The 15,926-nt window shown below is 41.4% G+C and overlaps 2 protein-coding genes across 2 annotated transcripts in view; both read left to right on the top strand.

The window, feature by feature from the left end:
• The window catches only part of LOC114480105 (zinc finger protein 638-like), a 107,869-nt gene that overhangs the window by 17,316 nt on the left and 74,627 nt on the right, over positions 1-15,926 (top strand). The window lies entirely within an intron of this gene.
• LOC114480110 (titin homolog) overlaps positions 1-15,926 on the top strand; it is a 21,038-nt gene extending 5,112 nt beyond the window's left edge. The window contains exons 8-24 of the mRNA XM_028473956.1: positions 44-170; positions 1,348-1,494; positions 1,970-1,992; positions 2,368-2,523; positions 2,593-2,727; positions 5,411-5,449; positions 5,528-5,668; positions 6,068-6,150; positions 6,242-6,265; positions 6,985-7,855; positions 8,019-10,862; positions 10,931-10,991; positions 12,185-12,259; positions 14,035-14,208; positions 14,435-14,551; positions 15,478-15,599; positions 15,670-15,926. Coding sequence (XP_028329757.1) covers positions 44-170; positions 1,348-1,494; positions 1,970-1,992; positions 2,368-2,523; positions 2,593-2,727; positions 5,411-5,449; positions 5,528-5,668; positions 6,068-6,150; positions 6,242-6,265; positions 6,985-7,855; positions 8,019-10,862; positions 10,931-10,991; positions 12,185-12,259; positions 14,035-14,208; positions 14,435-14,551; positions 15,478-15,599; positions 15,670-15,711 — 5,181 coding nt within the window. The 3' untranslated portion in view covers positions 15,712-15,926. The remainder of the gene's footprint in view (positions 1-43; positions 171-1,347; positions 1,495-1,969; positions 1,993-2,367; positions 2,524-2,592; positions 2,728-5,410; positions 5,450-5,527; positions 5,669-6,067; positions 6,151-6,241; positions 6,266-6,984; positions 7,856-8,018; positions 10,863-10,930; positions 10,992-12,184; positions 12,260-14,034; positions 14,209-14,434; positions 14,552-15,477; positions 15,600-15,669) is intronic.

Below are 15,926 nucleotides of genomic sequence, written 5' to 3'. Positions count from 1 at the left end.
GAGTTATTAAGATGAGCCTCTCACTGCTCGCTTTGTGTTTCAGGTTTTCATCGAGTTTCACTCGATACTCGACGCAGATCGTCTCGGAGTCTGGTACAGTCTTCTTCATCATCCTCCTCAGCACATTCTCTACAGGCTGGGCACGCCACGGAGCACAAACACTGCACCAAGTACGTCACGCATGCCACGACCCCATAATCTCTCCTGGGGTCGAAAATATTTTTTTAAGCCTGAGGGTTTTTACTCTAATTAACTGGGCTGTAGTATTTTAACAGCCAATCTTCTGCATGCCGTCTAGCATTTCCATGATTATTTACAAAACACACACCATCACCTTACTCTACTGCACCACATCAAAGTGCCTCCTCCTGCCACAGCTCCCCCTACAGGCTCTACCCGTTACTGTCAGGGCGCATGCTCGTGCAGCGACCAGCAGCAAACTGAATGGAGCTCGTCTGCCCTCCAGCTTTGTCTTATACTGTTACAGTGTGTTGTTAATGTGTTGTGTGAGCAGTTAAAGCGCTCATATGAACTGGTTTATCTTGTACACAAGATCAGAGCCATACTGCGAGCAGCAAGCCATCCTCTTGTGACTTCAACTTCGTACGGAAGCCGGCAAGGGTCTCTCTATGTTTCAGGTGTCTTAATGCTGGAGCTGGCAGTTCCTGATCAATGGTTCGTGGCTCAACTAGTCTGGGACACTTGGATGGTCTATCCTTCCATCCTGTTTCTGTTCATCCTTCTGTCCACTAACCGCAACCAGTCGTAGCGGATGGCTGCCACCTCTGAACCTGGTTCCGCTGGAGATTTTTTCCTATTAATAATTAAAAAAAAAAGTTTTTTCTTCCCATTGTTGCTAAATGCTTGTTCATGTGGGTCTTGTTGGGTTCTTTCTTTTCATCTTTTGTCAAGCATTGAGATGACTTAGTTTTAATTTGCTCTATATAAATAAAGTTGAATTGAATAGTTCATGATGAATAAACACACATAAATAAGAAAACACGTGCGTAATATGTGGATATATTTGTGGATGTGAAAAAGATGTAAAAATCGAAAGTACATGTTGTGAAAATTGTAAATATATTTGTGGATATGAATAATTTTATAATCTTTCAAATCACTTTTCAAAAGTCACCTGTTTCACTTAGATTCTAACATTTAACCATCTACTCATTCATACCTTCTTCCTGCTTTTCTTTTTCCTGATGTTCTTTCTTTTTTCTAATTTATATTTCTTTGTTTTAATCACTGTTTCTGCTATTGTTGTTTTAACTTTTAAAGTGACTTTGAGTGTCTTGAAATGCACTTTTAAATAAAATGTATTATTATTATTATTATCTGTTCCAGTGCCCAAAAACCGAGACATCCCTGACCTTCGCCTGCGAGTTCCAACGATCTTCTCCATTCCTCTGGGATGCTGTTCCCCGTTTTATGTTACCATGACAACATTTCCCTTCATCTTTGCCACAGCTTCTCCCTGGTTCAAAATCCCATGTAAGAGAGAGAATTTATTCAGGCCAGAGCAGCAAATGTGTGCAACGGCCCAATTGTTCCCATAAGGATTTTTCTTATTATTTTTTTTCTTTTGACATTTTGCTTGGAATTTTGAGGCCCTTTCTGGGGCTGCAATTTCATGAAATTTGGCAAGACGGTATAGTTTGAAAATTTTAAAGTGTAGTTTTTTGATGCAACTTCAGGACTTGTTAGGTGAACAATTATCTAAATTTGTCCCCTTTAAAATGGTCAACTCTTCCCCACGCCTTCCATTTCCTACCCTAACTCTCTCTTCCCTGTTCCCTCTCCTTATCTAGATGTAAAACTGCCCATTTTCCTAACCTGACTCTTCTTCAGGAAGATTTAGCAAACTTTTAAAATGTGTCAGTCAACAGTCTATTCTATATTTCTATATTATGTCATTATTTTAGAATCGTAATCTTATAGGTTCCTTTTTTCTCTTTTTACCCTGCAGTGTACGTCAACCCCTTTGCAGCGGTAAGAGGTGTGTGTGTGTGTGTGTGTGTGTGTGTGTGTGTGTGTGTGTGTGTGTGTGTGTGTGTGTGTGTGTGTGTGTGTGTGTGTGTGTGTGTGTGTGTGTGTGTGTGTGTGTGTGTGTGTGTGTGTGTGTGTGTGTGTGTGCGTGTGTGCGTGCTACATATTTTATACAGTGAAGTAATGAGGGTGTGTTAGAGTCCCAGCATGTGACCAAACAATGGGTGAAACTTCTCATGTTAGTGGGTTAAAGCTACCAACCAATGGTTTATCAGGTTATCAGTATAACTGTGCTTTATTTTTAATTAATAACTACAACTTAGTGTGTGTGTGTGTGCGTCTCTCTCTCTCTCACTTTCACTGTGTGTGTCTATGTAGAGGGTGCACTCTCGTTGCTCCACCATCATGATGACGGGCCTCCCTGAGGAGGGTTACTGTCAGATGGACGTGGCGCGAATTGTTTGGAATTGTTTCCGGCGTCATAACATGCACACTTTGTTCTACAAAGTGATGGTGCTGCCGCTGCAGAGGAGGGTGAGACGCTTCAAGGCCCATGAGACTGTTTGACCTTTCACCTCACTCTCTCCTCCTCATCCTCCTCAGGCCTTCATTTACTTCGACAACAACACGTCGTGCTGGGTGTTCTGTCAACAGCTCATTACCAAGCCGGTCTGCATCAGAAACAAACCAGTCGACATAGACTTTGTCATTAACAACAGGAAACCAGCAATGACTGAGGTACGCGAGACTTTACTATTCATGTATTTTACTCCTTTGGTCCTGATCGTCATTTCTGTCGTACTCTAAGACGTAATTTAGGTTTGAGCTCCGTCCGTCTGTTCAAGTTGAAGTGGACAGCTTTTCTCAGAAACTGTTTAAGCTACAATAACCAAATTTGGTGTGTGGCTTCAGAGTATCAGTACCTTGATGGTGTTTGAAAATGAGAAGTGCAAAATTATTTTTTATGGAGTTATTGGCCTTGTTTTGTTTTTCTTTACTCTGAGTGAGTTTGTGTGTTTTGGCCTAGCACCGTTGCCGTAGTAGTCAAGTCAACACCTTGAAAGCCCATGTCCTACTGGTCTCTACTAAGTTCTTGTATTTTCGTCTTGAAAAAAACATATTCTTGTATGTTTACGTGTACTGTTTGATAACAGTCCTAAGACGGTGTTTGTGAAAGTTAAGCATAAACGGTGTGTTATATAAATCATTGCCAATCGCGGTGAATGTTAGCATAAGCATATACATGGGTTTTCCCATAGACATTAGCATGAAGTTAGTGGACTTTTCATCCCCGCCACGAAGTGGAAGGGGGATATAGGTTTGAGCTCCGTGCGTCCGTCAGTGCATCCGTCTGAGTGAAAGAGGACAGCTTTTCTCAGAAACTATTTAAGATATGACAACCAAATTCAGTGTGTGGCTTCAGGGAATCAATACCTTGATGGAGTTTGAAAATTAGAAGTTATTTTTTCCCCCCAAGGGGCCCTAAAAGGAAAAAAAATGAAAGTCAATTTCTAATTTATTTGCGAGTCAAATATTACAACAGTTGGTCGTATCAAATCATTGGCACATACCAATATATAAATGGGGCCCATTACCCCGTATGTGTCACGGGGGCTCCCGGGTTCCCCATTTTTCAAATGACTACTCCTCTGTTAGTTCTCCTTAGACCAGAATGCAGATTGGTATGAATACTCTATGAATGAATATGATAAGACGCTCTGAGCCCTTTTTTTAAATGTGGCCCGGGGGCCCACCCCCCATTTTGGGTCATTTCCAAATGTATGGGAACATAGTTGTGATATATCATTTTAAAGATAATTCAACGTAGATTACGATTATTCCTCGCACAATTCAATAAGGGGCCTGTGAGCCCACCCCTAGGTTTTCGGCAGGTTCCCTTAAAGTGGTTTTCTCCTTTAGTTGTGAGTCAAATATTGGGACAGTTTGTGGTCCAAAATCATTGACACATACTCATACAAAAATGGGGCCCATTGCTCTATATGTGTCAAGCGGGGGCCCCATTTTTTAAATGACTACTGTAATTTCCAGACTATAAGCCGCTACTTTTTTCTCACGCTTTGAACCCTGCGGCTTAAACAATGACGCGGTTTTATAAGCTTTATGCCGCCACAAAGTGGAGCTCTGTCACATTAGACCAGGTGGAACAATGAAATTAACATTCAATGGTTCTGCTGTGTTTCAGTCTGGTTCCAGTAAAAAGTGACCATAAAAAGCTGTAAATGGACTGATATGTAGACATGGGGCAGTGAGGAGGAGACTTCGTGTATTAAAGGAAACTTATCAGTTGAAACACGGACACTTCCGTGCAACCTAACTTAAGTACAGCAGCCCGCCGACCTGCCTGTTCTGATTGGCCGAGTTGTCTGAAGGGCACCCTCATCAGCCAATAGGGCACAGTCTATGTTAGGCTGCGGCATTTGTGTGGATTCTTCTTAGAAAATTGCTAAATTATTGTAATGTGGCCCATAAAACAGTGTGCTTTATAGCCTGGAAATTACGGTATTCCTACATTAATGCTCGTTGAATCGGGCTGTAATTTCACATTGATATTCTATGAGCTGATGTCAACACGCTTTTTAAAAGGTTACTCTTATATGTTACATTGGCTATATTCAAAGTTACAGCAATCGAAAGTTTACGATTGATACTTGCATATTTCCTTTGACATTAAACAGCGCTCTGTCAGCCTAAAGTGCTGACTCATTCCACACTGCTTAACATGCACATCTGGTGGCCAAGAGGAGTACTGATCTTCACCTTTACTGACACTAGACTATTACTGAAATAGTCGTGGTGTCCAATAGGAGTGTGACAATATCTCGATACGGCGATATATCGCGATATTTTTCCGCACAATGGATTATCGATATGCTCCCGCTAAGTATCGATTTTTATTTTTTTTAATTTTTTTCAAAACCTTTTCTGCTTTTTCACTAAAACGTACAGGTATGTCTTCACAGAAATTTTGTCACTGTTTGTTGAAGGAACCAATATATTGTTTACTGGAATATTTCACTATAATGGTGTCACTGGTAAGAAAAGCCCTATTTATTGTTTACGGAAAGCACTATTGGAGATACTTATTAGTTTACATTGGTATGTTGACACTTATTTACAGAAATGTTGCACTAAAATATTGTCACTGTTCATAGGACACTTTTTCAGTTTATTGTCTTTCAGAATTATGAAACAAAAATTGTATTTTTTCACTTAATTTTTTTTTTTTGTTATGTCATAGATTATCGTAGATTGATTTCTGACCAATATATCGATGATCGCAGTATCGTCATATCGTGAGATAATCGTTATCGTATCGTGAGGTACCCAGAGGTTCCCAGCCCTAGTGTCCAAGTTTTGCTGTTAAAATGATCACTGCTAATTGTCCTCTGTTTGTCTGCAGGAGACCATGTACAGACAACTGATGAAATTGAGCAATGCTGTAAGTGAGCCGTGGTTCATGCACACTTATCGTATGCTCCTTGACCTCTGACCTCTGTCTCTCTCCGTCTCCTCTCAGTACGTTCCCGCGCTGAGCGGTCTGGACCAGCGGCTGCTGCTGGTTCAGGTCTCTGAGGTTTCTCTGGAGCTCATTCAGGCCGTCATGAAGGAGGTGGTCTCTGTGGGACGACTGGCAGGATTCCTGCCGCTGGGCAACAGAGTGAGACAGAAAGACACACAAAAAAAGAACAAAGACCCATTAAAAGGATAGAAAAATACACACTAAAGAGGAATTAAAACACAAAGTTAATTAGACACACAAGGACAACAAAAAGCTACAAAGGGACAGAAAGACATTCCTGTGTTAATGCTGGTCATTATTCTAATGCTGACATGTATGTTGGTCTAGTTACTCTCAGACCAGATACCATCACATGTTTGTGGCCCCGCGGCCAGTGATAAATTTCCTTTCTCTGATCTAAACGCTGCAAACTGATGTAAAGAGACAATTGAGCACACACACTGATATACACACACAAAATGCCCGGTACCTAACAGACACTGAGATACACACAACATTATGACACACGTGACCAACGTTTATTCTGATCCGTCGTAGATCTGCATCGAGATGTTGGACCCCATCGACCAGATGAAGGTGATGGAGGCGAAGCTTGGATCTCTGACTGCTCCTCACATCTGGTCAGTGAACCTCAGCGATCATCAATCAATCAATCAATCATCCTATTGATCTTCACTTCACATCTAAACAAGCTTTTTATTCGTTTCACAGGAAGAAAGTGATACGAGTGGATACGTGAGTGTTTTTATCCTCGTTTTCATCTTATTAACTTAACATCTTAATTGTGATGAGATGACTTTGTTGTATTTGGCACTAATTATTTATTTTCAACAAAAAAAATAAAGCATACAATAAATGTAAAGACAAAAAATAGAATAAAAAGGAGCTCAAAGGAGGATAAACTTATGTGCCCCTTAGCGAAACTGGATAAATTAAAACTAACACTTCCTTTGAATTTAAAATCATGAGTTCACTATTGTCGTCGATAAATAACTACTGTATATTCAGCAAATAAAGTTCGACTTTATTCATAACCAACAAAAATGTAGTACAAACTAAACATGAGCAAACAAAAATGGTAGAAACGCATAGACAAACTCGTGCCAAGATGACACTGATTCTTGGATTTGTGTACTTGCTGATTTCAAGTATTGATGCCAAAGAAAACTCTTAGGACATAATGCATTCAGTTTGAAGATGGGTTTTATTTTCTTCTGCTTGTTTCAACAAATGTTCATATATTAGATGTAAAATAAGACGGCCTTGGGTATCGGTTCTTGGTATCGGTGAACCTGCCCGATACCAGTTAATCCCTAATTGTTTTTTTTAAATCTTGATTTTTCTCCACAATCTTCTTGTGTTGACCTCAGTGAAGTTAAGTCAGTTTTAAACCGTTACCTACAGATAAATCAGCATTAAACGCTGAACCCTGAGGTGATCTGTTTCTTTCTTAGTGTTCAGAGCCTGCGCCAGACTCAGGTCCGTCCCTTCATTCCTACAAATCATCTGAAAGGGCATTTATATCATTGGGCTGCTTCGGATCAGACTGCTCAGGACTCAACCATGTCCTCCTCATCTTTAACTAAACCAGCTCCTGCAAACACAGCCCTCGACTCTGTCTCTACTCCCAAGACCAGCAAGGACGTAGAGATGGTTGAAGAAGGATTGTCGGGAGCAGTTGACGCTGACTTTGATGTTGCCAACTCTGACGATTTGACCAGGACCAAGAAGGTTCCTGAAGGCCATACACCATCTAAGAATTGTCATGTTGTTCCGACACCATCCATGGAGCGTCCTGAAGGTCAGAAATTATTTAAGGAATGTCCTGAAGGCCCCACATCATCCGGGGTGCATCCTGAAGATGTAAAACCAAGTTTGGAACATACTGAAGGCCTGTCTGCAGATTTGAAACCATCCAAGGAACATTCTGAAGGCTGGACATCATCTGAAAAGTGTCTTGAAGTTACAACACCTTTTGAGGAACATCTTGAAGGTCTGAAACCAACCGAGGAAGATCCGGAAGGTTTAACGCCATCCAAGAAATGTTCTGAAGGTCCGACACAATCAAAGAAATATCTGGAATGTATGATACCATCCGAGAAATGTCCTGAAGGTCCAGGACGATCAAAGGAGCAATCAAAAGGTCAGACACCATCTGATGGACTTCCTCAAGGTCCAACACTATCGGAGGAACTTTCTCAAGGTCTGACACCATCTGAGGAACTGATAATGACAGATAATGAGGAGGGTCTTCCGATGGGAGAAGACCAGATAAAGACCATTTTAGCTGCGATTCAGCAGCACAAACGAGCTAAACAAGGAAAGGTGAGTCTTTGTAACAATTCTTTTAACGTGTATTGAACTACTAACAATGTTTACTAAATGGTAGAGATGAGGAAGTTTCATTAATGACCAACTTTTCTTTAAACGCAGACGGCATGTGAATGTTTACCTAATGACGTGTAAAAGTTGCCTTGCCTCCCTCCAGGTCCCGATGGGTTTTACAGCAGACGTCAGGTTTTCCGACAGAGGTGATATGCCTTTTGACCAAGACACAGACAAGTTTGTCACTCCTGATGAAGTCAGTGATGACACAAAAGACACTGCCAAGGATACACAAGGCTCCAACTCATCAAAGGAGCAGTTGAGACGGCAAAAACACAGCAAAACTTCTGAGCAAAAATCCAAATCCGACAGAGCTTCTGAACGGAGCCGCTCACCGTCATTGTCTCAGAGGAGACAGAGAGACTCATGCACTACTACCGCCAGGGGTAAGTCTCGGAGTACCGAACGCAGGTCCCATTGCGTCAGAGATAAGTCCCGAAGCCCAGAACACAGGTCTCATCGGGGCAGAAATAACTCCCGAAGTGACGAAGACAGGCCCTATCATGACAGGGATAATTCTCCAACTGCTGAATGCAGGTCCCATTGCAGTGAGGATCAGTCTCCAAGCAACGAATGCAAGGAAAAGTCTTCTAGCACCAAAAGTAATTCAGAGCTTGGTGAGGAAGAGCTTTCAGGCACCGAAAGCAAGGAAAGGTCCCCGAACACTGAAAGCAGGTCCGAGCAGGAAAAGTCCCCGGACAGCAGCTTAGCTGCACTGTCAGCTGTAGGCCTTATGTTGTCAGCAGAAAACACAGTGGCAGAACCAAGAAAAGAAACTCATTTGGAGGCACCAAAAGAGGACGAGTCATCAGTGACCCAGAGTGAAGAATTACAGGAGGAGATGGAAAACCACTTAAATTTATTTGAGGAGAATATAGAAGAAGAGGAGAGTCAGCTACCCGAACCAGAGGAAGACCAAAGTTTGGATGGCCATAGCTTCCAGGTGTTGGACATTAAAGATGAAGGCAGGGCAAAGCAGGAAGAAAGTGTTGAACCACAAACGGAGACCTCTTTCCAAGTGCTGGAAAGCGTTACAGAAGACCAATCAGCTACAGATCATGCGACTGAGGTGGCAGTGACTGAAAATGCAAGTGATGAATCCAAAGTGTCCAACGTTGCAAAGAGGTCGACTCAGGGCAGAGGTGGAAAGAGAGGACGGAAATCCAAGGTCCTTGCAGCTAACAAAGACAGGAAAGATCAGGAAAATGTTGAGATCAACGATTCAGCTGAACCGAAAAGTCAAGCTTCCAAAGATGTGACAACTGAAGCTGAATTAGAACCCATCAAGGAGGGGGAAGTGTACCAAGTCATCGATTTAGTGGATAAGCAGTCTGCGCCCAACGCTAAGAAAAAACAAGGTCGTAGAGGGAGACCGACCAGGAGAAGTGCGAGGGGAAGAAATTCTGAAGGAGAATCAGAAGAGAAGCAAGATGAGACTCAAACAGAAAGTGAAGTTCCAAATCTAGATTCAATAATTAACAAAAAGAGAGCTAACGAGGTTGCCCGCACGGTCTTGGACACTGCCGGAAGTGAAACCATTCAAGAGACGGAAAAGGTTGGGAGAAGAAGATCAACAAGAGGAAACAAGGAGGAGAAAATCACATCCAGCAGCATAGAGGAGCCAAAATATCAGGTGAGCGACTCGGTGGAGGACGATGGAACCCCTGAAGAAGAAGTCACAGTAACGAGGTCTACCAGAGGACGGAGAGGGCAGCCGGCCAAGAGAGACATTTCAACACGGGGGCACACTGCTCCCAAAAAGAGTGAAGAAGTGAAAGAAACTTCCCCTAAAGTAGAAGAAACGGCGGTCACTGCGGAGGAGGCGGCCTACAAAGTCATCGACTCTGTCGAGGATGAAGGTGTTCCAGACGCTCCTCCAGTGTCCGGACAGAAAAGAAAACGGGGAAGACCAAGGAACATCAAAGCAACAACTAAACCTGCCGCCTCAAAAAAAGCCAAAGTTGAAATTGAAGAAGAACCAACTTATCCAATTATTGACTCGGTGGAGGAGGAGGCGGCAGCAGCCGAGGATCAGGAGATCTCCACTCAGCCTGGGACTGATGAGAAGTCCTCAACTCCTGAAGACGACTACAACAAACAAAAAATCACCAAATCTGTTTGTGAAGAGGACAAGGAAAAACCCACGTACCAGATTGTCGACTCTGTCGAAGATGCTCAAGGACAAGAAGAGACTGAAGATGATTCGGTTCCAGATAACATACCAGATACCAAGTATATCAAAGGTTCTACCAAAGGGGCAGAGGAGCAAAAGGATTACACTAACCTCTCTGAAGATGAGAACCACGAGTCCTCCACTTGGGGAAGTGCTCATGTGATCCTGCATAAAGAGGCTAAAGAATTAGAAATAAACAATGAAGAGCTGGGGTGTCAAAGCAGCTTTATAGAAGAGTGCAGGAGCAAGGAGATGGAGATAACTGCATTTGAAGCTCAGGAACTTCTGACTGTGGATGAGGTTGGTGCAGATGAAGCTCCAGAGGAAGGTGAGCAAAAGAGTTCAGAAAAGAAGGAAGAGGTGAATCAGGAGGAGCCGAGGAGTCAAAGCAGCAGCAGAGAAGCACGAAAGAGGAAAGAGATGAATATCACTATAATTGACATTCAGGAGCTGCTGACTTTAGACAAGATTGGAGCTGACAATGCTTCAGACAAGAGAGAGGCAGACAGTTCAGAACAAAAAAAAGAGCTGAAGTCGGAGGTAGACGTGCAGAGCCGGAGCAGCAGCAGAGAAGGACCAAGGAGGAAGGAGGTGGAGATGGACCAGGTAGACACACAGGAGTTGCTGACTCTATTTGAGGTTGGAGCCGATGACGCTCTAGAGCCACCAGAGGCTGAAGGTCCTGAAATCAAGGAAGAGCTGCCGATTTATGAAAAGGAAAATGACCACCCAATCAGTGAGAGCGGCCAATCACTGGATCGTTTGAAGTCAGAGGTGAGACTGTAATATAATCATGGGTTTTATTGGTTCTCCTGCACAAGCTTAAAATTGTTGTTTTTCAGACTTTAGCTGCTGTCGATAAAGAAAAGGACGATGACCATCTTACGGACGATGACATCACTGGTGAGTTGGTACTTCTGTGTTTACTGTAACCCCCAATTTCCACTGGATGCGGCTCCATTGTGGAACGTCACCGCCGTGTCACCGGAGCTGATAGGTTTCCACTTTAGTCTATGTGTTAATTTCCACCGGGTCCGCTGCAGTGTGTGTCTGCTCCTTTCCAGATGTGGTAGTCCGGTGACCTGCGCCAGATATAAGCAGGGCTTCTATTTCTGGCGGACACCGGAGCACGACGCATCAATCAGCACAGAGTAAATGAAGCTTAACAAGAAATTAAGCACGTACTCCGCAATAAAATATCGGGTTACTTTTTAAAATAAAACACTTCAGATTATATTTCAAGTACCGTATTTTAGGGACTATAAGGCGCACTTAAAATCCTTTAATTTTCTCAAAAATCGACAGTGCGCCTTATAATCAGGTGCGCCTTATATATGAAATTAACTACTGTGCTTCAACATACTGAACTGAAAAAGTGAGTGTATTGTTTTGTATTTTATGTGTTAAACCTGAACAATGTTGAGTGTTATTGTTAATGAGTTGAATAAAGTTTGACTTATGTGACTATTTTATTTTGCTTAATGCATCTTAATAATAATAATAATAAGAAGAACAAACCGGTGCGCCTTATGTATGAAAATAGACCCAGTCAGACCAATTCATTGATAGTGCGCCTTATAGTCCAAAAAATGCGGTAAATACATCACCAAAACGTCATACTGTGTAAAAACAAATTCACATCCACTATATTGATTCCTCTCACACTGTAACTACACTGTAAACTGCAGCAACTTTGATTTAGTTCATGTTTTACTGGTGCAGTTTTATCTCTTCTCTGTTGGCTGTTGCTAAAAAATGTGGCTATAACAAATCCAGAGTCCAACCTTCTTGTTCTCCTTCGTTAGGAACACTGAACACCTGTTTATCTGTTTATTGTTGCGTTTATCACAAATACATTTAACACGATTAACTCGCGCGATTATATAAATATCGTGAGAACTGCTCTGTCTTGTGACGTCACAGTCGTTCAAACGCAACCGGTGTGAATTACCGGATCGGTGCCGTGGCGCAGCGGAGACGTATCCAGTGGAAACCCCGGGTAACTGTTTTTATCAGACTACAATTCCCAGGGTGCATTTCTGCAAACATCCAGAACAAGCTACAGGGTTTAAACCAAACAATGATGTGTGTTTCAGAGGAAAGTGACTTCATAATGTTGGACGAGGCCAGAAAAGAGGAAGTGGATCCCGGGCCAAACGCAACTACTTCAGGTAACACATGCACGCTAATGCTGAATGATTAACCTTAATTGCATCGGTAATAAGGTTTTCACTTCTGTGATAACCTAACCTCAGATCCTGAGGTTTTTTTCCCGTGTCTATCATTTGACTGATATATATGTCCACCAATCAGAATTGCCGAGAACTGCCTTCCTGGGCTGCTTGCCAATCAGAGATGGTTACAGGATACACGCTTGTATGCGCTGCAGCGAGTCTCTGAGTGCGCTAACTACACTAGGGCCCTATAAAATCCACGTTAACGGAATCACGGAATCCACCAATTAAACGGAATCTACTGTTGAATGCGGAAATTGACAGAATCGGGTTGAAATGCCGTCACCGTGAGGAAAAGGACATTTTTCACGCGGAGCAGTCCTCCCCACTTTCATCCTGACTGCGTCAAACACTCCTAAATCAGGGCAGACCAGTGCCCATTTAGCTTTACCGTGTATGTGACGCTCTGTTTCTTGTGTAGCGCTGCATCGCTCCATGAAAACAGCAGCAGTTTTAATCAGCTTCACCTGCTCAGAGCGTTTGAACAACATCTCATCAGAGCTACAGATGATTTGTGGATTAAGTTGTGCTGTTGTTGTTGACTAGACCATCGATGCAAGGATTGTAGAGTCTTAAACATCGTAAATTAGTGTTAACTTCTCATACTTTAAAACAGGGGTACAGGAGCACATTGCAGGGGGTACTCGGAAAGATTTAACAATTAATTCAAAAATAATTGGTAAATGTTCTTAGTTCCTTTTAAGGCTATTTTTGCACAAATTAATCACAAATTAAAAGTACCACTGCTCAATAAATAATTTATTGAAACAAGATTATTTTATGCTGTAGAGGCCATTTTATCACACTTTTGACCAAATGACACAATAAGTAGCTACATTTTACATCAGCGACTGCATTTACTTACTATTGAAGTAAATAGATAAAAGTTGCATTGTAATTTAAAGAAATAAATATATTACATGTATTGTTTTGAATTTGTACATTAAGTTTTTTGGGAGCCAATGTTCCAAACACATTTAGAGGTTTAGGAGAGTGAACAAATGAAAAAGCGTAATAAATTATAGAGAGGGTACTTAAGATATGGAGAGGGTTACACATAAGTTTACAAAAATGCACATGGAGGTACATGGGACAAAATTTTAAGAACAACTGCTTTAAAATATTCAGGCCCCAAGTGGTGAAATAACTGATGCATCCTTGTGTCCATTTATTTTTGTTTAATCATTATGGTCTGGAATGATGTCATCAGGATCATTGAAATTTAGTTGATCAAAACTTAATCAATAAACCTGATCAGATTCAGTAAACCATTGATCCCGGAGGAGGAATTGGGTGACATTAATGCTGCTCTCATACATCTATATATGACATGAATAATTACAAATGAGCAGTCAGAATAATCCATGTCAGTACAACTTATATTTATATTTACTTACTTTATTTTTGACATACATTTTTGTTTAATTATGGGTTTTTTATTTTTTAGTATTTATCCTTCACTTTCCTCACAGGAGTTTAAAAACGAATATTTTCTGAAAAATATAAAATAATATTTGTAAAAAAACAAAATAAAAAAAAATGAGGTGGAAAACACAGAATTTGAAATATCATATATATTTTATATAAATATATAAAATATTTTTTGAAATTGTAAATCAAATTGCAATATCTGTCTGAAAAATAGCTATTACGTTTTTTGTCAAAATCGTGCAGCCCTAACACACGCACACACTCACTTTCGTCTCCTACAGGAAGAAAAGTGGTAAAGGACGGAGATGAAGAAACACAGACCAAAGAGAGCCAATCAGATGAGCTCGCCGCCTCCCCCTCAATGCAGCAAATCAGCACCTCTGAGGCAGAATCAAGCGGCCAATCAGACAAGGGCGCCACGGTCTCCTTGGAAGAAAGACGGTGTGAGGTCAAAGGTGAGGAAACGAAATCGCTTCCGTAGAAAAACAGACAAGGAGTCGTCCTCTTTCTGACGTCCTGAGAAAAATAAAACGGAGCGTTGGGTCGTGACTCGTCACATTTTTTGGTCAAGTTGATGATTTGGACTTTTTTTCTTAATCCAAAATAAAAGTAAAAAGTCAAAATTGTTGGGGAAACTTATCTGTATTTGTTGTTCAGGAGTTGTGTTTCTCGTGGTTTCAGTGGTGGATAAACGCAGGAAGGAGCTCGTGGGACCTGAATCCAAACAATCTCGCTCTCAGTCTCCTGATGTTCCTGCTGACTTCACACTGCCGAAGTACATTCCCGGCAATCCTCTGGGTACGTGTTAATTTGCGATTTTGTGTTTTTGTTATTTTAGTGTTGTGACTTGTCTGATGTTTGGTTTCCTTTTGAAGAATCATGTTTTTTCTAATTGTATTTGTGTCTTTTTTGTTGTTTGTCGATTTTTAGTTATTTCATGCACATTTAGTGTGTCTTGTGTGTATTTGGAGTGTCCTCCACATTTTTCAGGGCTTTTTCTGTCACTCTGTGTCATATTCTTGACAAATGAATTATTTTGATGCTAGTTTTTCTGATGAGGGGGAATCTTTTTTCTCCATATTATCTTTTCTTGGAGAAAACAGCGGCCGTTTCATATTTTCTTTCAAATGTCATTTTAATGATATTGTTCCAGGTGAGCGAGAAAGAAATTTAAAGATGTATCTCTGTGTTCCACATATTACAAATGTGCTTCTTCCTCTGAGATTGGGAAGGAGCTTCATACCAGAGACCAGTCCACTGTGTGTTAGCTTAGCACGCGGCCACCAGTCCTATATGTTTTGTTTAGCGTAGCATGTAGCGGCATGTCCCACATGTTTGGATTAGCTTAGCATGTAGCCACCAGTCCCACGTGTTTGTTAGCTTAGGAAATAGCTGATTAATGTTAAATAAAAGTTTCTCTCACACACACACACGCAGGCACACACAAACACACGCAAGTCACACGCAGGGACACACAAACACTCGTGCGCTTGCACACACTCATGCACATGCACACAAAGCTCTACAGGTGAAGCAAACAGCTCTGTGTCACGGTCAGTGAAATATTAATTGCACGACGCAACAAATCGATCATGAAATTTATTGCTAACTCTTTAAATAATAATTTATATCATCTTTTATTAAAAATAATTCATTGTTGCAGCCTTACTGGTCTGATTGCTGGTAATTGATGGTTTTCCTGGTATCCATGTTTCTTGATGCAGGTCAGGAGTTTGTGGTTCCTAAGGCTGGATTTTTCTGCAACATTTGCTCCATTATCTACGCGAATGAAAACACCGCCAAGGAAGTCCACTGCAGCAGCAGGAGACACTACAATAATCTGAAGGTACACACACACACACACACATTTGCACACACTCACACACACTGACATTCACCCCTGCCTTCTTTTACAGAAATATTACCTGAAACTCAGGACGACTCCTTCAGAGTGTTGAGTCCAACCTCGTCAAACGTGTACACACACACACACACACACACGAAGAAGAAACTGAAGAAGCTTTTAAAGACAACAGAAGTGTTTGATGTGAGGACTTCGTCCACCTTCATGTTTGTGATTATATTTGATTTTATGCTCACGTTGCTTTATTTCCTCCCCGGACGATCCTCTGTTTGAGTTTTACTTTGTTTTTATTAAACCGCTTCACTAAGA

This window comes from Gouania willdenowi, chromosome 18, assembly GCF_900634775.1.
Source record: "Gouania willdenowi chromosome 18, fGouWil2.1, whole genome shotgun sequence".
NCBI lineage: Eukaryota > Metazoa > Chordata > Actinopteri > Blenniiformes > Gobiesocidae > Gouania > Gouania willdenowi.
This window is presented reverse-complemented; position numbering and strand designations above follow the sequence as displayed.